This window comes from Capra hircus, chromosome 29 (assembly GCF_001704415.2).
Source record: "Capra hircus breed San Clemente chromosome 29, ASM170441v1, whole genome shotgun sequence".
Classification (NCBI taxonomy): Eukaryota; Metazoa; Chordata; class Mammalia; order Artiodactyla; family Bovidae; genus Capra; species Capra hircus.
Window position 1 is genome coordinate 17,388,203 of NC_030836.1, and position 26,569 is coordinate 17,414,771.

Sequence of the window (26,569 nt, forward strand, 5' to 3'; positions counted from 1 at the left end):
GCTAATAATACTCTAGGTGTTCACATTAGGTGCCTCTAATATCCTGAGCTACTTTTATCCACTATTACTCTGGGATTACAATTCTTTCCATTAGTACGTGAACGGCTCTACGAAAAAATACAGTTTTCTCTCAGCTAGGTTTCCCAACGACAGGCAAAATCGACAACCAGAGCAGACACTCAACAACTTTGTGAACCAAAACAGAAAAACAGCCTGTGGAACTTAACTTGTCGCTCTGGAAACCGCGCAGACTCTGGGAGGCTGTCGGGGCGGGGAAGGAGGCGGGGCGGCGAGAGCGGGAGGTTTAAAAGCCCCAGCTCCGGCCTCCCTCTACCTGAGCGGCTGAGCGGCTAGGCGCATGCGCGCAGCTCGCGGGCGCCGCCTCCGAGGGCCCCCCGCATGCGCGGGGCCGTGCAGGCGGGTCTAGTTGATTGAAAGCTGGCGGCGCCGTAGCAATGGCGGCTCTCGGGATCGCGACCGGCGGTAGCAATTGGTTTTCGGCTTTGGCGCTCGGGGTGACGCTCCTCAAATGCCTTCTCATCCCTACCTAGTAAGGGACCCACACGACCCGGGGCTGGGCGGGGAGGCCCGTCGGTTAGGACGGGCGAGAGTAAGCATGGATGAGAGGAGGAAAAGGAAGTCATGAGGTCGCTGCTACACTTTGCTATTGCTATGCTTGCCACTCAGCGCTTTAATTATTTTACCTATGCACAAGAATCTAGTGACCAGATCATAGCTCAGGATGGCTGGAGTCATGTCTGGCACTGACTTTAGTGTTTCTGGGCTTCAGGGTCCTCTTCCTTAATATGCAGGTAAACAGCATCTACCGCCAACATTCATTCAAATACAGTATTTATCAATTGCCTTCTGTGCTAATATGCACTGTTCTAAGTCCTGGAGAGGCAGTTGGGGAAGACATTTACAGTCCTTGTCCTCGAAGGAGTTGGTGGGGGCAGATAAGTTTCAGATTGTGATGAGGTCTGAAAGAAGTAGAGAGCGACTACCCGGCAAGACTATATTCTTAGGAGATGATTTTTGAGTTGAAAGCTGTAGGGTGCAGAAGAATAAGCAATGTGAAAAGTAGTTCCAGGTATAGGAAAGAGGGAAAAGGCCTTGTGGTAAGAAAGAACTCAGTATTCTAGGAACAGAAAGTGAACATCGTGACTGAAGAGCAGTAAGGAATGGAGTAGACAGGGCCAGGTCACTCAGGTTTAGACCAGTGTTGACACATGGATGTAAAACCAAGGCTGAAAGCATGGAAACAACCACCAGGTGTATACAGTGGGTACTCAATATTTACTGATGTTGGCGTCCACATTCTGTTCATCTTAATTTTTCTCCTTTGACTTTTTCCCTCTTTCCTTTTCTCCCTATGGATCTCCCTACCCCAGTTCCCAGTTTAGGATTTGGTTTATTGGTATCCTTTAGTTCACGATTTTGGTGACCCCTTGTTGGGTGTGAAAGAGCTGTGTGTATAGAATGTAAACACGTAGTGATGTATATATAAGCAATGAAGTGTTTATGTAGGTTTAGCAAAATGAATTACAGGAGCTTGGAAAAGGGGTTTGGCAGTTGAACTTTGCAGAACTGAAATAAAAAAACATCTTTTCCTTTTAAAAGCAAATTGGAAAAAAATCTTTCTAAATATGAAGAAAGTTCCTTTCAAATCCAAATGAAAGGGAATTTTTCTTTTTAAACTGTGCATATAAATCGACGTTCCTTGCTTTAGTTACTTCAGCCCAGAAATGTGTCTTCAGTGTGGTTATTTTGAATACCGCTCTTGGTCCAGGATTAAGAATGTGTACAGTTGTAGTTGATGGTCTGCTTCTCAAACAGGAAGACCCTGGGGTGTGAGAGAGAAGCTGCAGGATAAATGCAAAAGTATTCACCAAAGTGTTTTTGTTGCCATTGTTCAGTCACCAAGTTGTGTCTGACTCCTGACTCTGCGACCCCATGGACTGACTGCAGCCTGCCAGGCTTCCCTGTCCCTGTGCCTTTTTATACAGTTCATGGGGTTCTCATGGCAAGCATACTGGGGTGGTTTGCCATTCCCTCCAGTGGATCACATTTTTTCAGAACTCTCCACTATGACCTGTCTGTCTTGGCTGGCCCTGCATGGCATGGCTCATAGCTTCATTAAGTTATGCACGCCCCTTTGCCACGGCAAGGCAGTGATCCATGAAGGGGACCAAGATGTTTCCTAAGTGCTATATTATGAACCAGATACTGGGGCTGGGTACTAGAGGGGAGGAAAAAAATGGATATGACCCCTAAGGCTACAGAGTGTAGTTTTGGTTTGGTTTGGGTGTTTTGGCTGCATTGTACAGCTTGCAGGACTATAGTTCCCTGGCCAGGGATTGAACCTGGGCCCAATGGCAGTGAAAGCTCTGAGTCCTAACCACTGGACTGCCAGAGAACTCCTGTGTAGTTTAGTAAGGATAGCAGTCCCCAAAACAGATCAACATAAGTGTATAATTACATAACAATGCTTATGTTTAGTGTTATGAAGGGGGAAAATGATATCCTATAAGAAGACTAACAGGGAAGACTTATTTATTTTTTTAAAGTGATGGCAATAAAGTACTTTTTAAAGTAGATTTATTTATTTATCTTTATTATTTTGGCCATGCCAGGCAGCCCATGATATCTTAGTTCCCTGACTCAGGGATCAAACCCACATCTCCTGCAGTGGAAGCTTGGAGTCTTAAGTATTGGACCGCCAATACTCTGGAAGTCCCAAAGACTTACTTTAGATTGGGTATCAGGAAAGGTCTCTGACATATAATGAGGCCTGAAGACATACCTAGTAAATGTCTTTTGTTGAACCTATGTGTGCATTTCTGTTGAGTATGTTGGGGAGGAAGAAATTTTCATTTATCCTTCTGGCCAGGTTTTTCTGGCTGGTCTATGAATTAAATTAACAGGAGACAGATTAACAGGAGAAAATCAAACAAAAGTGTAACAGCATGTACATGGGAGAGACTCAGGATAACAGAGTAACTTGCCAAAATGACTGAAACCCCCACCTTAAATACTGTCTTCAACTAAAGACAAGCGGATGTTAAGGGTAGTGGTTTGGGACTTCAAAGGGGAGAAAGGCAGTCAACATGGAAATGGAAAAGCAAACGCTTGGTAAACAAATGTTTGCTGGGCCATGAAGAGACAGTGGGACAGAGTGGACTCTGGTCTCTAGGCTCTGATGAATTTCTTCCACCATACCTAGCCCATATTCTTGACCAGCATCAGTGGTGATAGCTCTATTCCAGGAACAAAGCCGTTTGTATAAATTCTTTAGGCACTTAAGAGGGTGCTAAAAAGTATTCCTGAGTCTTCTGCTTCTTAAAAATAATTAGCTTAAATTAATCCTCTTGCCAAAGAGACACATTTTGCTCCCCTGCAAGTATATATCTAGAAATGGAAATGTTAGATCGTAAGATCATTTGTTAATTGTGATTCTGAGAAATCTGTAGGAGATTCGGGTGACATTGTCAGCAGGAAGTTGGAGATGCCTCTCTCTAGAACTCAGGAAAGAGACCAAGGTTGTATATGTGATTTGGGAGTCATCATTCCACAGTTCATAGTGGAAGCAGTAAGTGTGAATAAGATTGTCCAGCGCAGAGTAAGCTGTATAGAAAGACCAAGAACTGAACGTAAGGGAACATGGGCTTGATGAATATTGGAATGGCAAGCCATGAAAGAGACATGGAGGAGCTTGGCTGGGAAACTCATCACAGAGTTGTCATTGTAGAAATGTATGAAACATTGGAAAGTATAAATCAGGTTCTGCTGTGGAACTCATTGACTCCGGTGAGTGGTGAATTCAACAGAATGTATGGAGCCCATCCACACACATATCAGGTGCTGTGCAAGATGTGGAGGGGAAGTGCAGCAGTGAGCAAACAGAAAAATTAACTTTCGCTAAAGTAGAACAAAGGGTGGCTGAAATGCACCCCAAAATATGCCTCTTTGGCATAAGGATGTAGGGGGACCTATTAATTTGAGGAACTGCAGATAGAGGAGAAGCTCTGAAAGCTGTCAAAGTTACTTTCAATGGAATACATTAGAAAGGGGGCCTGTATCTGGAAGGTAGCTCTTACCAGAGATCACTTTTTCACCTAAGAGACTTACCGTTGAGGCAGAGCAGCCTTTGTGTGCCAAACACTTTCTCTTCTCACTTTCCCAAGAGTTACCTTCCCCCTGTCTTTGAAGCCTCAGCCCCCTTCCGCTCTCCATAGCTCTCAGAATGGTGAGATGAGCCTAAGTCATCTGGCCGCCTTATGAGTCTTGTCTCATATCTTCTGGGACTTCTGTACATATGTAAATAATTCAAATTTTCTTTTGGGGGGACTTCCCTGGTGGTCTAATGGTTAAGACTCAGTGCTTCCACTGCAGGAGGCGTGGGTTCAATCTCTGGTCAGGGAACTAAGATCCCCTTTGCCCATGGTGTGGCCAAAAATAGATAAGTAAATAGAAATAATTTGTCTTTTTTTTTCCTCCTGTTATTCCACGACTGAAGTGACTTAGCAGCAAAAGCAGCATTCTTTCTTATGTCAATTTAATTCTTAGGTAAGCCACAGAACCTAGAGGGGTTGAAGGGAAAACAGTTTTCCTCCCCTATAGCGCACATACTTGGATATATTTAATTTAGTGAGTGGGAGACTAGTAAACAGTATTTGGAGATATGGGAAAGACAGGACCATTTTTTTCCCCCCACGTTTTCTGTCTCATGAACTTACCTACTCATCCTTGAAGATCCAGCTTTTGTGAGGCCTTTTCCAGATCATGAATCTTACTAACATTGTTTATGAACAAGAATAAGTCGTCTCTGAGCAATAGCCTGAGGGCCTCCCATAAGAAAAAGTATGGGCTTTTAGGTCAGCCTGTGGTTAACTTAGAGACCCTTTTCACTTAGATTCCCCAGCTTTTCCAGAAGGAAGTCTGGCCTCCAAATAAGTGAAGTGTTTCAGGCTTATATAGTACCTATTTTTTGTCTTTATAAGATAGTGAGCTGTGACTATGTAAGGGGTGTTGATCCATTTAAAAGCATAATTTTAGAAATGTGAAATTGATAAATATTTTGAACTCTCATTTTATTCATCTGATTGTTTTGAATAGCCATTCCACAGATTTTGAAGTACACCGAAACTGGCTTGCTATCACCCACAGTTTGCCAATATCACAGTGGTATTATGAGGTAAGTTGTTAATTTTACCTTATCATATAAATATTATTGATATTAAAAGAGTTCTCCCTGTGATCTTAGGTTGAATGGATTGTTAAAAAAAATTGTATTCTTTCCTCATGTTACCAGACGAAATTGGGGCCCTCTTGCCAGGCACGCACAAAACCAATCAGTCTACTGACCTGGGTCATGGTGAGGGAAAATACAGTGTTTATTGCAGGGCGCCAAGCAAAGAGAATGGGCATCTAGTGCTTGAAAGACCTGAACTCTCCAGTGGCTTTCAGGCAAGAGATTTTAAAGGCAGCAGTAGGGGGTGAGGGTCACAGGGTACCTAATCAGCTCATGCATATTTTTCTGATTGGTTGGTGGTGAAGTCATAGAGTGATGTTTAGGGAATCTTAATCATCAACCTTCTGGTTCCAGCCTGGGGTCTATGTGCTGTGGTCAGCATGTAGTCACCATCATCCACCAATTGAGGGTATTAGTTTCTGCAGAACAACTCAAAGATATGAGTCCAGTTGTTATCTATATCCCTTCAGGAGGATCTAAAAGTCCTGTGACTATTGTTCTAATCATTAACTCCTTGAGTTTGCTCTTTGGAAGGCCAAACAAGAAGTGGGGGCCGTGGAGAATCTTATACCTGAGTAGACCCCACAGGGTTTTGTTTGGTTTCAGTCCCCACTTTTCTTTGATACTCCTCAATTCCTGAGGAGAACATGGTGGGACAAGAAAGGGAATAAAGGGACTTCCCTGGTGGTCCAGTGGTTGGGAGTCTACGTGCCAGTGTAGGGGACAGGGGTTCAATCCCTGGTCCGGGAAGATCCCACATGCCACAGAGCAGCTAAGCCCGTGCTCCACAGCTGCTGAGTCCACGCTCCCTGGAGTCCACGGTCCGCAATAAGAGAAGCCACTGCAATAAAAAGCCTGCACTTCGCAACTGGAGAGTAGCTCTCACTTGCTGCAACTAGAGAAATCCTCACGTAGCAACGAAGACCCAGCACAGCCAAAAATAAATAAAATTTTTTAAAAAGGGAATAAAGTTTTGGATAGAGAGGTTAATCGCAAACTCTGCAAGGGAGCTCAGTTTTAGGAGGAGTCAGTTTCATTCAGTTCTGCCCTCTGGCACTATTAGGGGACCCCTTTACTTCAAAATGAGTTTCCCAAATTTTACAGGGGGAATTATAATATTTGCCACATCCTTTTTGAAACTATATTGGATAGGGAAAAAAGGAAAAGTAGATTCTAGGCCTGGCTCTGCAGCACCTAGAAAATATATTTCATCTCTCTGAGCCTTGGTTTTTCGTCGGTTACATGAGGATTTGGAATAAATTATTTCTAAGATCCTGTCTCTCCCTAGCATTTTGTGATTTATGAGGACAGGAATAATGAAATGTGATGTGTAAGTATCTGGCAATATACAAACCATTCTCTCCCATTATTATAAAAACCATGTCTGTGTTTTTATTTCTGGTATGAGTTACTAACTTACATCTGATACTTCATGGAAAACAGACATTAGCTCAGAAATTACTTGATCAAAAACAGCACTCTGATGTCAGGGAGGTTTTTTTTAAGACAACTGCTAAACTCTTTCTGTGAGTTTGTTGTTGCCTTTTGGATTTTTAGGTCAAGTCATAATAGACCTTTGTACTGAAAAAGCTTGAGAATAACTGATCTAATTGACCAAATTCCTCTTCACATAATAACACTGCAAGTATTTAATAGGAATGCGAAGGAACTTTAAGTAAGTAATAATGCAAACCAGTGAGGAAACTTTATGTGTGGCCTAGTAGTCAAGAGGTTGGGCTGTGGTTCCAGACTGTCTAGATTTGACTCTCAGCTCTGCTGCTTAATACCTGTGCTGGGCAGCCATGCGTAGGCTACTTGACCGCTTAAAGCCTCAGCATCACCAACTATTAATATTAGATGATAATAAATAATTATTGGGATAAAGTGAATATAATGTATATGATGTACTGAGAGTAAAAGTGCTTATTAAACATTACTAAAGGTTCTTAATGATTAGCATTATTGATATAATAACCTTTAACCTATATATGAAAAGGCAGTCCCTTGTCTCACCATTTTTTCCTTTTATCTCTGACTGTTCCTTCTTGGTCTCCTTTGCTAACTCTTCTGAATCTAAATGCTCTTTCAAAAGCTGGTTTCCTCTGGGCTTCTCTTTGTGGTTCCTTTTTCTTTTAATACTCTGTCATTCTTTCTGGATGTTCTCTCCTTTACTCCTATAATTTTCACTACTGCCTATTATTTTAGGTATAGTTAGGCCAGAGCTGTTACCTGTTATTCATTTATTTTAGATGAAAGGTTTATATGAAAAGAGATTCTAGTAATGGTGTACTTCTTTGTTCTTCCTGCTCTCCTCAGCAGTAACAGTGAAAGAAATCAATGGGGCAAAACTCAGTTGTCAGTGAGGCTCACAGAGGGATGGTAAGGTGTCTGCCGTGGGTTTGGAAGGATCTTTCTGTCATACTGAGAGGAGTAGATATTGAGTAGTAGATTGCATTGAAGAGCCTTCCTTAGCCATGGCTTCTAACCTTCCTTTCTGCTCTGACCTCAAAAGGATTGGTCCCTTGGTTGGGAAAGACAAAAACACCCAAGTAAATGTTTGTGGAATGAACACAATTGTTCTGAATCTTTGTTGACCTAAAACTAGTAGACTGACAAGTTATTTTTCCAGCAAAAATGGACTTACTTAGGATCAACAGAGGCTTCCCTGGTGGCTCAGATGGTAAGAATCTGCCCGCAGTACAGGAGACCTGGGTTTGATCCCTGGGTTGCGAAGATCCCCTGGAGAAGGGAATGGCAACCCACTGCAGTATTCTTCCTTGGAGAATCCCATGGACAGAGGAACCTGGCAGGCTACAGTCCATGGGGTTGCAGAGTCGGGCATAACTGAGCAACTAACACACACACAGACACACACACACACCCACAGGAAATCAACAGGAAAAAAAAAATCAAGAAAATTGCAATTCAGGGTCTTCAACTGTGGCAAGGTCCCTGCACAGCAAGGGCAGGAGAGCTCTTAGAAAGAGGGGGAAAGGAAGTTGGGAGGGCTGTGGTCAACAAAGAGCCATGGCTTTTCATCAGCTTGAGTTGTGGCAGCCTCGCGTTGGCTGAGCCGGAGAGACTTTCTTCTTCCTGTTGGGCTCTGCTGTCCTCCTGGGGCCCGAGACCTCCCCCTTCTGGTCAACATGTAGTCACCATCCTCCGCTGAGTGAGGGTCTTAGCTGTTCTAGTAGCTTCCTGAGCTAATGGATTTGGAGTCAGGAGACACAGAATATGAGCCCCAGCTCTACCACATGTAAGTGACAGAATTGGTCACTTGGGAGGAAATGTGAGCTAATAGCTTGCTTGGCTTCCCAGAAGCTGTTTAGGTCAGAGGATGGCTCCACTGGAAGTTCCTGAGGTCAGGAGGACCTTCTGGGCTCGGCGGGGGAAGTCTCAGTGGGGAGAAGCAGCAGCATGGAGAGAGGATCTGTGGGGTTAGAGACAGCAAGGGAAGGACAGGGACACTGTTTTGGGAAAATGACTGTTTCTCAGGCAACACCTGTTCCTTTTCTCAGTCCTTTTAACGCTTCCTGTTCCCGATTTTATTTAGAATAATAAATATGTCAATAAAGTAGGAAAATCTTTTAGACTTCCAGTAAGATAAACGGCTCTTTAAGGGTGGTGTGAGCTCTGACATAGAAACTGGCTGGAAACCACGGATGTTAATAGTCTAAATTCCTGTTGAACTTCTTGAAATTATATAGACCAGTAATTGCTAAATGTTAAAATATATATATGTATATATATCTGTACCCTAGCAAGAAGTCATTTTTAAGCATTTACTACCCAATATGTCTTTATAAATTATAAAAGTACTACTGTATTAATATACTTTAAAAATAGAAATTAAGAAGGATAAGATTAAAAAATAAAATTTCTGATATTTCTTTCCATTTTTCAGTGGCTCATCTTGTTTATATCCCACATTGGAGACTTGAGATTAGAGAAGGAACATTTCATAAGGGAGAATTTAGTGGTTGGTTTTGTAGATTGAGTGCCCTATAGAGAGCCTCTGGGCTGGATCAGGGCTGAGGCTTTTGCATTTTATACCTGCCCGGGGCATAAACAGGCTGCTTCTTATTAGGACCTAAAGTTTTCATTCTTCCTTATCAGGAACAAAGAGCTAACAAGTTATTTGAGTGTCTCTTCCCTCATTTTATAACACAGGAGAGACCCTAAATAATAGCCCCTGTGGGCACCAAGTTAGTACCAAGGACACCCTTAGTGTACTTCCAGAAGGAGAGGAGGTTTTGATTGAAAAGCGCAACAGGTGCAGAGTAGAGAGAGAATTGCTATCCCAGCTCTTTAGGTATAAGATCTAGGTTTAGTTTTAGGGACAAGTGATAGAAATAGTAATCACTTTTATAAATTATAATAAATAATATTTATCGATATTTAGTTTGTGTCTGATTCAGTACTATACACACACAGGTAAGATGTAATGCAGTAACTTATGAGGTGAGTACTACCATTCTTGTATGAATGCAGGAACTGAAACAAAATACCAAACTATAGTACCATAAAGTTTGTATATAGTTTATATGTTTTTGTATAGTTTATATATTTTTCATATGATTTATATTTTCATTTAATCATTAGTGACTGTTTATTCATTTAACTAATGACTGTTCTTAATATACCAGGAACTTACTCAGTGTTCAAGATACAGAAATGACAGAGTGGTTTCTGCCCTGAAGGGTCTTATAACCTAGTGGAGCAAAAGATAAGTAGCATCAGTGTAGCATTTTGTAATTTATAAATATATTTCACATGTGTTATCTCATGTAGTCCTCACAGTATCTCATTTTACAGGTAGAGAAGTTGTGTCTCTGGGACAGAACTTAAACCCAAGCTAAAGAATCATTTGTTATACCTTAATTCCATTTTTGGGGCTTCCCTGGTGGCTCAGTGGTAAAGAATCCTCCTGCCAATGAGGGAGACATGGGTTCAATCCCTGAGTCAGGAAAATACTGTGGAGACGGAAATGGCAACCACTCCCGTATTCTCGCCTGAGAAATCCCATGGACAGAGGAACCTGGCAGGCTACACTCCATGGGGTCCCAGAAGAGCTGGACACGACTTAGCAACTAAACAGTAATGCTCCCTTTTTATATTTAGATGAATAGAACCATGTCATAAGCAAATTCATTACTACAGGGTTTCAAATTAATTTTATTTGAAGTACAGTTGACTCTAAGGAACTTGAAGACTATATTAAATAACTCAGGAAATGACTTTTAGTGTTCGGTTGAGTCCTAAAATAGAAATTTTTCTATTTATGGCATATTTTAAGTGTAATTTCATTTTATGTGTGTTTTTTTTTTTTTTTGAAGACCAGAGGATGAAAATTTCCAATCTTTGTATCCTGTTTGTTTATTCAGTTACTTAGGATATATTCTGTCTTCTATTTTTACCACAGGCAACTTCAGAGTGGACCTTGGATTACCCACCCTTTTTCGCATGGTTTGAGTATGCCCTGTCACATGTTGCCAAATATTTTGATCAAGAGATGCTGAATGTCCGTAATCTGAATTACTCCAGCTCAAGGACCTTACTCTTCCAGAGATTTTCCGTCATCTTTACAGACGCGCTCTTTGTGTATGCTGTCCATGAGTAAGTCTGAGAATGCTATTCCGTGTGGAAGATGTTGAGGAAATGGTATCAGATAGTATTAACCTGTTCTTCACTGTGGGCAAACGAAGTTCATATAATAGCAAATGCTGGGACATTTATAACTGTTGTGTTTTAAACTGCACAATGAGTAGTTACAGCTAGCAGTCTAGCTGAATCTTGTGGGAAAAAAATGGGGGTTAAGGTGGGGTTACAAGGTAGAGATAGTACAAGATTGTGAATGTTGTGAAAAGTAGGCCCGAGTAGAGTTCCAAGACCGTTTCTCCTGCCCAGAATGGCTCTACATGCTTCTCTTTCCTGTCTTGTAGCAGGCCACCACATGCTGCTGTGACCTCCCCCATTCTTTAGGATACTCACATACGCACAACACAGCACACTCGTGCACACGCACGCATAGTGCTAACCACCAATGGCGTGTCCGTTCTAGTAAACTCAAGAAATCTTACTGAGTGCTTCTGGTTGCAGTCTCCGGATTCATTCCTTCACAGAGACTCTTCGTTAATTTTAAGCTGTGTTTATATTATATACTTTTATGTTTTGCACCTTTTACTTATAAGTTGGTTTTAAGTAGTCGAATACATATATGTAGAATGTTTCGCACAGTGACTGCCAAATAGTGAGTTCCCAGTCATTGTTGGTCTCTATTCTGTCCTGATACTTAAGCCTACTCATATGATTGTGACAGAGAAGTAACTAGTGCCCGTTGTCATAAATAGATCATTTCTGTTTATGTGGCCTTCTCGAGTGAACCTCTTGCCCCATTCAGGAAAGAGTCCCTTGGGGGTGTTTGAACCTCTGCTCATTCTTATGGAATAACTCCTGTTTGGCTCCCTAACCTTTGTTCTGTGTATGATCTGGCAAGAGTTGGAGGAGAAGGTGATATATCATGTACTCCTTGTAACTCAAAATGTTTAAATTCATGCTCCCAGGGAAGGGGTTTGCAGGCAGAGAGAAAGAGAGTTCATTTCCATCTACAGTGTAAGAACAGCTAAAATAAAAACTTCAAACAAGGCACTATGCGTAGATTAGTAGCTTACTTAATTTTCTCAATTACCCTGTAAGGTTACTCTGTTTATGAGGAAACTCAGGCTGCAGGGAGGAAAAGCAGGACACCTTTTCCTAGCCCCTGTCCAGCTGCATTTTTATTATGTCTGCTTTCACTTTTAGCTTTGTTTGTTTTCAGGATTTGCTGGTATTCAAATGAAACACATTTTAAAAAATCTTTTCATAGAATAATACATCCTTGTCAAAATTTCGGAAAACAGTACATATACAGTGGTTCAGATGGTAAAGAATCTGCCTGCAAGATGGGAGAACTGGGTTCGATCCCTGTGTCGGGAAGATCCCCTGGAGGAGGGCATGGCAACCTACTCCAGTTTTCTTGCCTGGAGAATCCCATGGACAGAGGATCCTGGCAGGCTGCAGTCCTTGGGGTCACAGAGTCGGACACGACTGAGTGACTAACACATTCACTTTCACTAAAGTTAAAAGGAACCCATATTCCTCCACTTACTGCTATCACTATCAACATTTTGGTGCCTATTGTTTCAACCTCTTCTTGTGTCTGAATATAATTTTTACAAAATAGAAATGGATCATACTGTTGTCACCTGCTATGGTCACTTAATTACTGTATTCTTTACCTTTAAATGACATACTTTTTTTATAGGAGTTTTTAAAAATTATTTGGGCAGTTGAAAGCTGCAAGTTTGTGTCTCTATTCTTTTTTTTTTTTTCCTATCCCCTCCACCACCCTCTCCCAAACTCTCGCCAGCCTATTCTTGATTTGGCTGGTTCGATGACATATAATTTAGAATGCTGTGTTATCCTGGTCTGCATTTTTTTAGTCTTAAGGACTAAAATAGTGTGTGTCCTCTCAGTTTTCAAAATTCTTTTGGGTTTTCGGTGTTTTAATTTGTTTTATTAAATGAAGACTTTGTTTTAAGTCAGCATAGCTGAGAAGGACACAGAACTGGCCTTGAGGACTTTCTTTCTGCTACCACCTTTTTAGGTTCAAGAATGGCATGGACACCCCAATCCTTGTTTCTAATGAGCTGACAGGGAAGCAGCTAAAATTTTTGTAACCCCCTGGAATTACTTGGGAACAGTGACACCCAAGGGCGCTTTAACTGAAAAGTTGTCCATATCACCAGAACTGGACACTGTCACCTTTCTTTTTCTTCCCTGTTGATAACTGGCAACACTGAGCTGTGATTTGGGTGCAGACCTATTGAAGGGCTACAAGAAAGTCTCCTGGAGTCTCCTCCCTCCTTTTTAAAAAGAAAACCTTCCGTGGTCCTTGGGAAGTAAATGTTATACTCTTAGTGAAGGCATCTAGAATATACTGAGTGCTCCATAAATAGTAGCGTCATTTCCTTGATCTTTTCTCCCCTCATTCCTCCCGTTTCTTCCTTCCTTTTTTTCCCCTTCATATTTGGATTGTTATATACCTTAGTTTTCCAACTGCTGTTCAGCCTGAATGTTGCTTTTCGATCATTCATTTTCAAAATAAAATAAGGTCACGTTAAAAAGAAAAGAATGCCATGGACAGCTTCTCAGGAATGGCTAATAAAACACAACAGAATATATCAGAGCGCTCTGTACAAGCACTGTGACGTTCTAATGAAGATAGAAGTCGTTTCTGATTCTTTCCTCATGTTCCAATTTAGGTGCTGTAAATGCATTGATGGGAAAAAAGCAGGCAAAGAGCTTACGGAGAAGCCGAAGTTTATTCTGTCAGTACTACTGCTGTGGAACTTCGGGTTGTTAATTGTAGACCGTATCCTTGACGTTTTATGCGCTGTTCCCGTATTTATTTGATATGTACTAAAGTATAAGATTCTTTCTATAATGATGATTCTGAAATGTGAGCTGCTTTTGAAAGTGGATGTGGGATGGGTTAGTCAGTTCCCCAAACTGTGGTCTCTACTCAGCTTTACCACCCTCTGGTTGTAGAGCACTTTGTCCCTGAAAAGTTGGTGATGACGTTCGAGAACCAGGTAAATCACTGGGAAAGCAATATACTGGGATTTAGCTGTCTTTAGATTAATCTAATATACATATCTGAAATAGTTTATATTATTCTAAATACTTTTTGTAGAAAAGGGCCTATCACAGAATTGCATGTGAATCCTGCTTTTCTCCCCTCTTGGCTTACCCCACGTTAATAGGCAAAGTTCTTAAATCCAAAGGGTCTGAATGTAACTGAAATCCAAATGGCAGAAGCCAGATTTCTAGTTTTCATAGACATAGCCAGGTGTGGGTGAGAGCACCTAGACTTTGGTTTACGTGTGACCTGAACTCAGATCTCAGTTTTGTCATCTGAGTGGTGATAGGCCATAAGTATAGTAATGCTCTGGGCTCTGACTACCTCACAGGTTCATTGTATACTTACTGACAACGAAATGCTGCATGAAATGGCCTTTGGTAGCTGTTAGGTCCCTTCCTTTCTCATCCCGGATTCTAGAAGACAAAACAAAACAAAACTCCTTTGGCTGTTCATTCTTTAACTTTTGGAAAATAGGGGAAGGTTTCCTGGTTTTCTACTTAAACGTAAATTTTAATTTAAAAGTTTGTCCAGAATTTTACAATTTATACAAAACACTGTTATGCGAAGTCCAAACTGGTAGTACTATGTTGTCTTTAATCTACCTGGAAAGTAAGCACTTGTAACTTTGACGCTCAGTGTGCTGGCACAGTTCATTGTGAATTTGGTGTCCTCTGTTTCCTTTCCTTGACCTAAGTCCAGATATTCACTTCCAGTACAATGGTTTTTTATCTGGATTAATGCTGCTCTCCATTGCACGATTCTTTCAGGTAAACACAGAATAGGCTAATTATATTAGTTTGGTTTTTAGCTTGTAAAGGTGATAAGTAAATTTATTTGACCAACCGTTTTCCATTGCCAAGTGCTATTCACACTTTTATTGAGTATTTCTCACAAATTCCGTCTTCTCTTTTAGTAATACTTTTCTCCATTTTACAGATGAGAAAATTATACTCTAAAAACTTGTTAGGGTGTGGCAGGCCTGAAATAAACTTGAGTTGCTATATTTGGTTCAGATCATTTGTCCAGAAAGGAAGTCTTCCATAGTTTATACAGAATAGTAACTGTGATGGTGGGGCCTTACCCATCAGAAGCATGTAGCATAGTGTAATGGAAAGTATGGGATTTGGAACTGAAAGACCTGGGTTGAAATCCTGAATAACCCAAACAAGCTCTGTGACTCAGACAAGTTATTCAAAAGCATTGGTTGCTTCAGATTGGGTCCATTATATGTAATATCTTATTGAGTAAACCTTGCAACTATTGTGTGAAGTTGTTAAAATTATCCTCCTTTCTTTAGAGGAGGAAAACAGGTAATTTAGATTTCTGGACGACTCCTCATCTCTGGGATTGGGTTTTAGGAATCTCCAGGGAATATTGATACACCATCAGGTTTGGGAACCATCAACCCAAGGCAAGTCTTCCAACCCTCCCAGGCTCAGTTTTCTCATCCATAAAATAAAATTGACCCTTGATACATTCTGTTTATTAAATGGGGCCACTTACCTCACAAGGACTTTGGAAAGATCAAATTCAATAATCTTTTTTAAAGTTCTTTATCAACTATAAATGTCTGGATAAGTTTTTTTTCTTTTAACCATTATAAGCCACACTATACATAGATCATAATTGGTGTTCAATGAGTGAAGGGTGAATGGTGGTTGAACAAATGAACTAAAGTTTAGCTGTAGAACCAGCTGGACTTTCTCTGAATCTTAAATAAATAATAAAACTGGTGGAGAGATTTAGAAGCATCCCTTTGGTTTTGCCTTACCATTGCTGATTCATCTGTTCTAGACCACACCTGATGAGACAGTGAAAGGAGGAACCTGGCCTTTCACGGTCCCTCTGGCAGTTCCTTTGCTGAACCCCAGGACCATTATCTCATTTGGTCCTTCCAAAATTCCCGTGAGGTAGGTAGAATTCAGACTTCTCTAGTCATAGTCAACTGAGTTTGGAGGGTTGTTTTTTTTCCCCCCGTAATCAGAATGCCTTTACTTCTCCTAAGTAGTTTGTTAGATCAGGTACTACTTACTGCCTTCAGCCCAGTTGTACTCTATGTTACCGAATATGTAATGTAAGATTTAAGTGATTCTTTGTTAGCATAGTTTATCTATAATTATTCATACTCTGATTCCCAGATCTTCTCTGGAAATCAGCTCCAGCTATTGTTTAACTATAAGAGGGTGAAGGTAATTAACGTCTTTGGGTCCCTTAGCGAGAATTTGTAGTGTGTTGTTATGCCGATGTATCTAATACCTCAACATCAAACTTAATAAATATTTGTTGAAATGATGAATTTATGAACCTGCTAGGCTCACTGTAAAAGCTAGTTGGAATCAATTCCTTCTGTTCTCCTTATACTGGTCTTCCCTGCTGGCTCAGTGGTAAAGAATCCACCTGCCAAGCAGGAGATGTGGGTTTGATCCCTGGGTCAGGAAGATCCCCAGAAAGGGAAATGACAACCCACTCCAATATTCTTGCCTGGTAAATCCCATGGACAGAGGAGCTTGGTAGGCTATAGTCAGTCCACGGTGTCACAAAGAGTTGGACATGACTTAGAGACTGAAACACCACCAGTGTTATATTTCTCATTGTACATCACATTCCTAGAACTTATTTATCTTGTAACTAGAATTTTGTGCCTTTTGACTCCCTTTATTCAATTCTCCCTCCCCCATTTCTCACCTCTGGTTAACTACAGATCTAATCTTTTCCCTATGAGTTTGTTTGTTTTTGAAGTAATAATTGATCTACAACACTATTAGTTGCTGTTACATACATAATGGCTCAATATTTCTATCCATTTCCAAATGATCACCATGGTAAGTCTAGTTACAATCTGTCACCATACTGAGATGACAGATATAGTTCCTGACTACGTTTTTCACACTGTACATTTCATACCCATGATTATTTGTTTCGCAACTGTACTTCATCTCTTAATCTCCCTCACCTATTTCTCTTCTCCCCTTACCCATTTATCTTAACCATTTTCAAATATAATAGAGTTCCTATGCCCCTTCGCTCATTTTCCTGTAATATTACTATCATATGGTCCATTCATCAAGACTAAAAAACCAACATTGGTACATTCAGATTTCACCAGTTTTTCCACTAACATCCGTCTTCTGTTCCAGGATCCAGTCCAGGATGCTACATTATGGTGTTTAGTCTATGAATTTTGAATTGATATTTCTCTTTTCAAATCTCCCAGAAAAGGCATATGGAAGGAGCATTTCTCTTTGCTGTTCTCCTACATTTCAAGCACATCTACCTCTATGTAGCACCAGCTTACGGTGTATATTTGCTGCGATCTTACTGTTTCACTGCAAATAAACCAGGCAAGTTTTAGTGATTGTGTTATTTTTCTTTTTTTTATTCTGGCTTGACTTAGTGGCTTGCTTTTTAATTTTTATTTATTTATTTGACCACACTGTATGGCACTTAGTATGGCACTGTATGGCACTCAGTTCCCTGACTAGGGATTGAACCCATGCCCCCTGAAGTGGAAGCATAGTCTTAACCACTGGACCACCAGGGAAGTCCTATGAGAGGGTTTTATGAGGCACAGCAGATATCTTTCAACTATTGATCCTATAAAAATGGGTAAAAACCCATTCTTTCTTTTCTGTGTTCTTGCCACATCATAAAGATTGATATACTATCATGCTTCTGCTGCTACTGCTAAGTCGCTTCAGTAATGTCCAACTCTGTGCGACCCCATAGATGGCAGCCCACCAGACTCCCCCGTCCCTGGGATTCTCAAGGCAAGAACACTGGAGTGGGTTGCCATTTCCTTCTCCAATGCATGAAAGTGAGGTCGCTCAGTCGTGGGCTACTCCTAATTTGAGCATGTTGTATAAGCTATGGCTTTCCATGCTCCTGGTTAACGATAATGGTCTTTTCTGTAGATGGATCCATCCGATGGAACAGCTTCAGCTTTGTCCGTCTTATTTCCCTGGGACTGATTGTTTTCCTAGTTTCTGCTCTTTCGTTGGGTCCTTTTCTAGCCTTGGTAAGTCTTTTATTTGTTATAAAGAAGACATGTTTGGTGTTATTTAGAAAAAATAATAAAGCCAGGGATATATAAAATAAGCAAAACTACTCCTTTTTCACTCCTTCCAACTATAACTCCACAAAGATAGGATGGTATTCTTTTAGACATTTTTGTGCCTATGCAAATATGTATGTGCATATATTTGTGTTTTTAACAATATGTTTCACACACACACACACTGACACAGACTTGCTAGTATTCACAGATTTCTGGATTTATTTGCTTGTTTGCTACGTTTTATTTGTAACCCCAAGTCAGTCCTCAGTGTTTTCCCAGTCAGTCATTGACAGCAAACATTCTAAAGTGCCTAATATGCTACAGATGTTCAGCAGGTGTTTTTCCTTTTTTTGCTTCTTTCCTTGTTAATTTTAATTGCTGCTAAAACTGGGAAACACTGCATGTCTCATCAAGCCTTCTGCATCATCCCCATTTCTTCAGTAAACTTGGTGAAGCTGCAGTCTGTGTTCTCCTTTGCCCCTTAGCAATTCTTCCATTATTATATTATATATTATACACAGTATCGGACTGGTATTCAGAGTACTTTGATATACCTTGTCGCACATGACAGATGAGAAGGTTGGACAAAAAGAAGTTCTATGAACTGCTCAGCATCACATAACTATTTCCTTGAAGGAACAAATACTGGAACTCAGACCTCATAACTTCTTCACACAATGCCACAGATAGTACCCTAGTTCTCTTTTTTAATTTAGCAAAGATTGATCACTGTTTAATCTCTTTTCAACAGAACCAACTGCCTCAAGTCTTTTCCCGACTATTCCCCTTCAAGAGGGGCCTCTGCCACGCATATTGGGCTCCAAACTTCTGGGCTTTGTACAGCGCTTTGGATAAAGTGCTGTCTGTCATTGGTATGGTAGCAAACATTCTTACCTTTCTTTGGAGGGGGCTCTCTGCACATGGTTTGTGGGATCTTAGTTCCCCAACCAGGGATCAGCCCGGGCCCCAGCAGTGAGAGCACTGAGTCCTAACCGCTGGACCTACATGGAGTTCCCTAAGCCTTCTTACTTAGACTGTGAATATTGCAAGCGCTAGTCACATTGAGAAACGGAGAAAAAACCCTGCTTTGTCTTGTCAATGAGGCTGAACTGTTTGTTCTCCAGCCCCGCGTTTCCGCTCTCAGGATAAACAGAGAAGTGGTTCTAGGGACTGAGACCTCAGTGCCGGAAACAGACTGCGTTCCTAAGGCTTCCCTGGTGGCTCAGAGGTTAAAGTGTCTGCCTGCAATGCGGGAGATCCGAGTTCAATCCCTGGGTTGGGAAGATCCTCTGGAGAAGGAAATGGCAGCCCACTCCAGTATTCTTGCCTGGAGAATCCCATGGATGGAGGAGCCCGGTAGGCTTTGGTAGGCTACAGTCCACGGGGTCACGAAGAGTCAGACACGACTGAGCGACTTCACTTTCACATTGTGGCAATGAGATGGTTGTTCCTTTTCTTGGGAATAAAATATCTATACTTTTTTAAAAGGTAATTTTTACCTTAAGTGAAACATTTTTCAGCAGTTAAAACCTTACTTTTAAACTTTAAAATGTGAAGAAGCATTTTTAAGAATGTATAAGTTATGATTCTGGGTATTAAAGATAATGGTAGGCATGCATTCAGCATGAGATGAAAGAAAGAGAAAACTTAGGCTATGCTTTTAAGTTTGAGATGTGGTGAAAAGGAATTTATACCTTCAGACTGTTCTGAAAATAACTGACTGTAGAACAACTCACAGTCTCTCATCTGTGAGTACAGCCTAGCGTGATGGGAAATGGCAGGATCAAGAGAAGGGCAGACAAGCTTCTATAACCAGACAGACAGTAAATATTTCAGGCTTTGCAGGCCACATAGCTGTTTTGTTGCTTGTTTAAACCTTTAAAATGTAACATCTTATTGTGAGAATCAAATGCAACAATAAAGACATGCCAGGCTGTCAGTAGCCTGGGCTTTGGAACCAGACAGTACTGGATTTGAGTCTTCCACCTAAGTTGTTTGACTTTAGGCATGTCGCTCATCTTTTTGTGCCTCAAGGAGCTAAAAGTAATGGCTGCAAAGCCCTTGGCATATGGCAGGTGCTTAATGCATGGCGGCTGCGATTACAGTTTTGGACATGTACTTGTGGGAAATCATAATTTGGTATTCTCACTCACCCATTGAGCCCAGCCTTGATATATATGGCATCTTAAAAGTAAGTTCTTAACACTTCTGAAAACTCTGAATGACTGTCATAATAGGAGGTACAGGGGCCACTTGCCTTATCTGAGTCAGGAAACTGTTGGACCTCATCTTATGTATCTGTCTCCTCAAGGATGTTGTAAATGGAAGGCCAGTGGCAGATTAGGCAATTCTGTTCCAGGCAGGTAATTATTAGCTTTAAGAGAGAATCTGCAGGCTGAAGTCAAAAGGGAAGAGGTGCATGAATAGAAAGTATTTTAGTAATCTACACTTTTCTCACATTTCACTAATTTTCAGTGGCACTAGATGGGGCCATTCAGATGCTCAGACCATCTTTGACTCTTCTGTTAGCTTGTTTGGGCTGGGGCTTGCATCGTTATCCTCGGACTTGGTTCATTTAGTAAGTATTTCTTGGAATGTTATGTGCTGGGCATAGAAATAAATTGTCATTTCTGCCTTTAAGGAAGCCAGTGTAGGAGAGTAAATGAACATATAAACAGATACAGTGCAGCGTGTATAAGAGACCACCTTAGCCCACAAGAAAATCAGCTTTACGTCCTGAGTTAGGAGCTTTCTTAGGTAAGGGAATTAGAAGTTAGCTCTGTAAAGTGAGTAGGCCATTCTCTGCAAGAGGAGTAGTCTGTGCAGAGGGACACGGGTGTCTGCGGGATATGTCAGCTCACTAGCCAAACTATGTTTAACAAGGTTAAGCAGATGAGTCTGGCAAGGTGGGCGGGGCTAGATCATGGAAGATACTGTGGACTGTGCTTAGGAATATGGACTTTATCCCATAGTCTAGGATTCAAAGCTGGCTTGTGACATGGTAGTATTTGAGAAAGCTTGCTTCATTTTAGAGATGAGAGCAAATTGCTGTCCATGCTACCTGCCAGCGAGGTTTCCTGTTCCAATATAGACAACCACACTGTAAACCAGAGGCATTTTAGGTAGAATATTGTGGGACTGCGTTAACGAAATCTTGACCTTGAAGCAGTCATAAGATTTAGTAGCATATTCTTGTTTTCCTCAAGGAATTGATTAGTAAAATACAGCGTGAAAGTGTCAGTTGCTCAGACGTGTCCAACTCTTTGCAACCCCAGGGTCTATAACCCGCCAGACTTCTCTGTCCGTGGGATTCTCCAGGCAAGAACACTGGAGTGGGTTGCCATTCCCTTCTCCAGGGGATCTTCCCGACCCAGGGATCTAACCCAGGTCTCCGGCATTGCAGGCGGATTCTTTACCAGCTGAGTCACCAAGGAAGCCACGTAACACATGGTGTGCCATTGATCAAAACAAAATGTCTATTTACTCTGTAGGTTTAGAACTGAAACTTCTTGACCCCAACAAGATTCCCAAGGCCTCAATGACAAGTGGCTTAGTTCAGCAGTTCCAACACACAGTCCTTCCCTCAGTGACACCCTTGGCCACCTTTATCTGCACTCTGATTGCCATGTTGGTAAGAATTCACACGTGGGCCTCATTTCTTGAGTTGTCTCTCCTTTTCTTTTGTGTGGCTGGTTGAATTTCAAGTTTTCCTAACCGTAGGATAGATTCCATGGCTGTAATCCTGCTGCAGATTGAGGGATTTCCTAGCAATTCTTAGGGTAACTTTGAACACCATAAGGAAGGATTAGTAGTAAAGCCTCTTTGAGAGAGGTCCTCACGAGAGGCCAATAGACCATCTGTTCACCATCAGATGAAGAAGAATGAAAAGCCCGGGGGGGAACCTGGACCACACCGTGGAGAAAGAGGACAGTGTAGTAAGGGCATCAGGTTTTTGTTTTCATCCATGGCGAACTAATCAAAAGTCTAAATTTTTCTGATCCGCCTGGATAGTTTGTCTTGATAATGAGCTGAGATGTCACAGTGGCTGTTTGAGCATCAGATAAGAATCTTATATGAGTCAGATGCTGTTATAGGCATCATTCAAAGTTGCTTCTGTCAGTGATCATGATGAACTCAATTTTGTGATATAATTCTAGAAATCAATATAAATAACTCAGTCATACCTAATTACACTCAGTTTTAATTTTTGTTTCGGAATAATCAAGCCTACTCACAAGACACCTGACCCCACTTAATTGCATGGCAGTACTGGTAGGTAATTAAGCTCTGTTGGCCTATTTATTCACATGTTCTAACTGAGGTTAAACTTTTTCCTAAAATTTCAGCCTTGTAAGCTGCATGTGGAAGGCCTTGGATTGCTTGTAAATTACACTACTCCAGCTCACAGAGTTAGATGTTTGCTTATTACTGTTAAAGATTTTTTTGATGTGGACCATTTTTAAAGTTTTATTGAATTTGGTACAAAATTGTTTATTTTGTGATCTGGTTTTTTGGCCACGAGGTATGTGGGAATTGAACCCACACCCTCTCCACTGGACGAAAGTCTTAATCACTGGACCACCAGGGAAGTCCCTGGTGTTTGTTTATTAATATGCTAAGATTTAATTTATTATTAGTTCCACAATATCGATGAACTTTTGTAGTTTGACCTAATAAGTTTAGTGACTATTAGTTAACTAATTATGAAGGTGTAATAGGCGGTTATACTGGCTATCCTAGAACTTAATTATCATTCCTTATTAATTTTAATGAGTTAAATATATATTTCCAAATGCCTTTTTCTGAGTAGTGTTTCTATGTTAACTTTTGGTGGACTGTTCACAAAGCAAATTATCTCAGTTTGATGGAGAATAATGAGCTACTGTTTTTCAGAATGATGTAAATTATATTCACCTAACGATGTTTCAATAAAACCTATTTTAAATGATACTGAAGTTTTATCTTTGCCTATTGTTTCTAGCCCTCTGTTTTCTGTCTTTGGTTTAAACCTCAAGGGCCCAGAGGCTTTCTCCGGTGTCTGATTCTTTGTGCCTTGAGCTCCTTCATGTTTGGTTGGCACGTCCATGAAAAAGCCATTCTCCTCGCAGTTCTCCCAATGAGGTAAGCTCAGTTAGTGAGCACTTCTGGCATATTTCACAGTGACCCTGTTGTTTTCCGTTTGATCTGTCCCTTGACATGTTCAGTGGGATAGGCAAAGATGTGTGGGAACAGGTTTATACCTGGACAGAATGGGAATGCTTAAGTTGGAATCCTTGGACCTGTGAAAGTTCTAAGATATGCAGAACTGCCTGTATTGTTCCTGCATTTTTTGGTAAGGGGTCCTCTGGTGATTAAGAGTCATGATACCAGTCTGCTACTGCTGAATTTTGAATGGCAGCATAGTATGAAAAAACATGGTATTTGATGTCATCACACCCACAGTTCCTTGTTGGGGTGTTGTTTAGTCGAAGTAAGGAGGGAGTCCATTATGGAATAATACCTAACATACACACAGTGCTTCAGAGTTTTCAGAACTGTTTTTGTTGTTTGTTGGGATTTTGTTTTGTGCTTTTGTATTCTTTATTTTGAGCCCCACAACAGCCTATAAGATAATTAGGATAAATGATTATCCCCTGTCTTTATAAAGCCCCAGAAAGTGGGACTCAGAGTTTGACTTATCCAAAGTCACACAGCCAGCAAATAGCAGGATTAGGACTTTAACCTGAATGTTACCATAGTGAATCTTAACTTCTTTTCACTGTGCCATGCTAAAAAAAAAAAAAAAGCACAATGTGTCCATTTTATATACAGTCGAAACCCAATTACATAGATGATAATAGAATTAGCCCTTTTCTTAAGCTTTTTCTTAAATCCTGAGGGACATCATTTAAGCTCTGAAAGAACATTAAGGGAATATGTCAGATCAGTACATGTCTTGTCTGAGTTCATTTAGCAACTTGGAATTTCCAAAGTAAAAAATAGGGCAAAATTCCTGATGTCTTTAGTTAGAATTCTAATTGAACACCAGCACGTGTGGGGCATTGTCCCAGAGAAGAGCTATAGGGTTGGAAATAAAACTCTCAAGTCCAGTTTCCCTGTCTGCCACCATTAGGCAGCTCCCAACCCCACAATATTCCTTTCTTTGAGGAGGCAGTTACTCAGAGACAAGATTCTTTTTTGAATGTTCCATGATTCAGTGTAGTACATTCTTCTATGTACTGCTTCAAGTTTCCCACTAAAAAAATTAATATTCTCAATTGAATTGGACTTGTAGCAAAGATCAGTCTGTTATTTTATGCAAAGCCAGTTCTAGAAATAATATTATATATATATATATAGCTATTTGCAAGTATAAGCTTCATTTGATGTTTTAATGAATTACACTAAGAATTATTATGAGAATTTTTATTTTTAGCCTCTTATCGGTGGGAAAAGCAGTAGATGCTTCGATTTTTCTGATTCTGACCACAACAGGACATTATTCCCTCTTCCCTCTGCTCTTCACTGCACCAGGTAAATAGCTTCTTTGTAAGAGAGATCTATTTAATTGTCATGCTTTTACATCAGTGCCTACAGATCAATGCTATCTGATTTAAATTACCTTAAAGTCTCTTAGAGAAAGCTCATCCATTCTCTTAAATAAAATCTCCAGTATATCCCTAATTCTCAGTATCTTTAGATGTCACAAAAATGCATAGTTAAGCTCAAAAAGCATTCCTAGCACTATATAGCTGTGTCATTGTGATTATATTCCCTTAAGTATCATAAACCTTCCTCTTACCAATTTAATCATCATATGTACCTTTTTATTCTTTTAACAGAACTTCCCATTAAAATCGTACTCATGTTACTGTTTACCACCTATAGTATTTCCTCACTGAAGACTCTGTTCAGGTAATCTAAAAAAGTACATTTAAAATTCTTTTTACTCTTGTGAAATGTTTCTTCCTAAATGATTAAGTCTTTTACATTTTAATTTTTTAACTATTAGTGGTAATATCACAACATTACAAAATATCAGCAGTAGCAGGAGAAATTACCCATATTCCATCACTCTGAATAAGCCAAACACAAAAAGGACAAATATCGTATGATTTCATTTAGATGAAATATCTGCTGCTGCTGCTAAGTTGCTTCAGTCGTGTCTGACTCTGTGCGACCCCATAGACGGCAGCCCACCAGGCTCCCCCGTCCCTGGGATTCTCCAAGTAAGAACACTGGAGTGGGTTGCCATTTCCTTCTCCAGTGCATGAAAGTGAAAGGTGAAAATGAAGTCGCTTAGTCGCGTCCAACTCTTTGTGACCCCATGGATTGCAGCCCACCAGGCTCCTCCATCCATGGGATTTTCCAGGCAAGAATACTGGAATGGGTTGCCATGAAATATCTAGACTATGCAAATTCATCTAGACAGAAAGTAAATTAGTGGTTACAGGGACCTGTGGGAGCAGTGGTGGTGCTGGATAGGGAGCTATTACTGCTTTTACTGTCTCCAAAGATTCTTTTTGGGGTGTTGAAAATGTTTTGAAAGTGGACAATGGTTATGGTTACACAACATTATCAATATACTTAATACTACTCAATTACAATAAAAAATGGTTAACAAATTGTATATGACTTTACCAAACAAAAATTATGTACTGATTACCGTATTCTTATTCCAGCGTCACAGTATCCAGCCCCCTTTCCTTTTCCAAATGCATAGCTAGTTCTCCCTCAGCAGCTTTAGCTAAGTGACAGCATCAATGATGACTGGATAGTTTGGATTGTTGAGTTAATAGAATGATATAGTTTTATCGCTTTTTTCTAAATGTGAAATTTTTTGCATTCTTTTGACTCTGGCTTTAGCTGCACTGCACATCAAGACAGTGCAATTGGGCAGCTTTAGTTGAGAAATGTTTGCAAAAGCAGAATGGCTCATCTAAAGTCAGACTTCTCTCCTTTTTTCTTCAGAAAAGAAAAGCCTCTTTTTACTTGGATGGAAACTTTCTACCTCCTTGGCCTGGGACCTCTGGAAGTCTTCTGTGAATTTGTATTCCCTTTCACCTCCTGGAACCTGAAGTACCCGTTTATCCCTTTGTTACTGACCTCCGTGTATTGTGCAGTGGGCATCACATATGCTTGGCTCAAACTGTATGTTTCAGTATTGACTGACCCTCCTGTCGGCAAGACAAAGAAGCAATGAGTAAAGGAACTGCTTGGATGTGTTCCAAGCAGTTATTTCATGGGAAGTTAATCAGAACTTGAAGAAAGTTGCTGGTAGCATGAACCATTCATTTCAGTAAATCTGTGGGAGGACCATTCTTGTAAACTTGGCCTTGCCCAGCCTAGCAACCTGATTGTCACCATGGTGAGAAGCCACTTGTCCTCCATAAGCAGTGAAATACATCTGAAACAAATCTCGCCTTCCCCTTTTAAAATTGTCATTGAGACTGCTGTGCTTGCTCTAGGCAAGAAGGGAGACTGATCAACAGCATGATTTTCTGTAGCCTATGATAACCGTCGTCAGGATATAAAGCATAATTAAGATCATGTGCTAAGGGAAGTATAAATAAAATACCATTTTGTATTTCTGCACAAAAAA

At 40.6% G+C, this 26,569-nt stretch overlaps 1 protein-coding gene across 1 annotated transcript; it reads left to right on the top strand.

Annotated features, from left to right (window-relative positions):
- On the top strand, positions 396-26,569 carry ALG8 (ALG8, alpha-1,3-glucosyltransferase). Its single transcript, XM_005699493.2, has 13 exons — positions 396-550; positions 5,116-5,194; positions 10,674-10,867; positions 13,555-13,664; positions 14,634-14,701; positions 17,149-17,275; positions 17,846-17,949; positions 18,740-18,860; positions 21,480-21,619; positions 22,970-23,109; positions 24,404-24,501; positions 24,810-24,882; positions 25,939-26,569. The coding sequence occupies exons 1-13, from the start codon at positions 456-458 to the stop codon at positions 26,168-26,170; spliced, it is 1,581 nt and encodes a 526-aa protein (XP_005699550.1). The 5' UTR covers positions 396-455; the 3' UTR covers positions 26,171-26,569.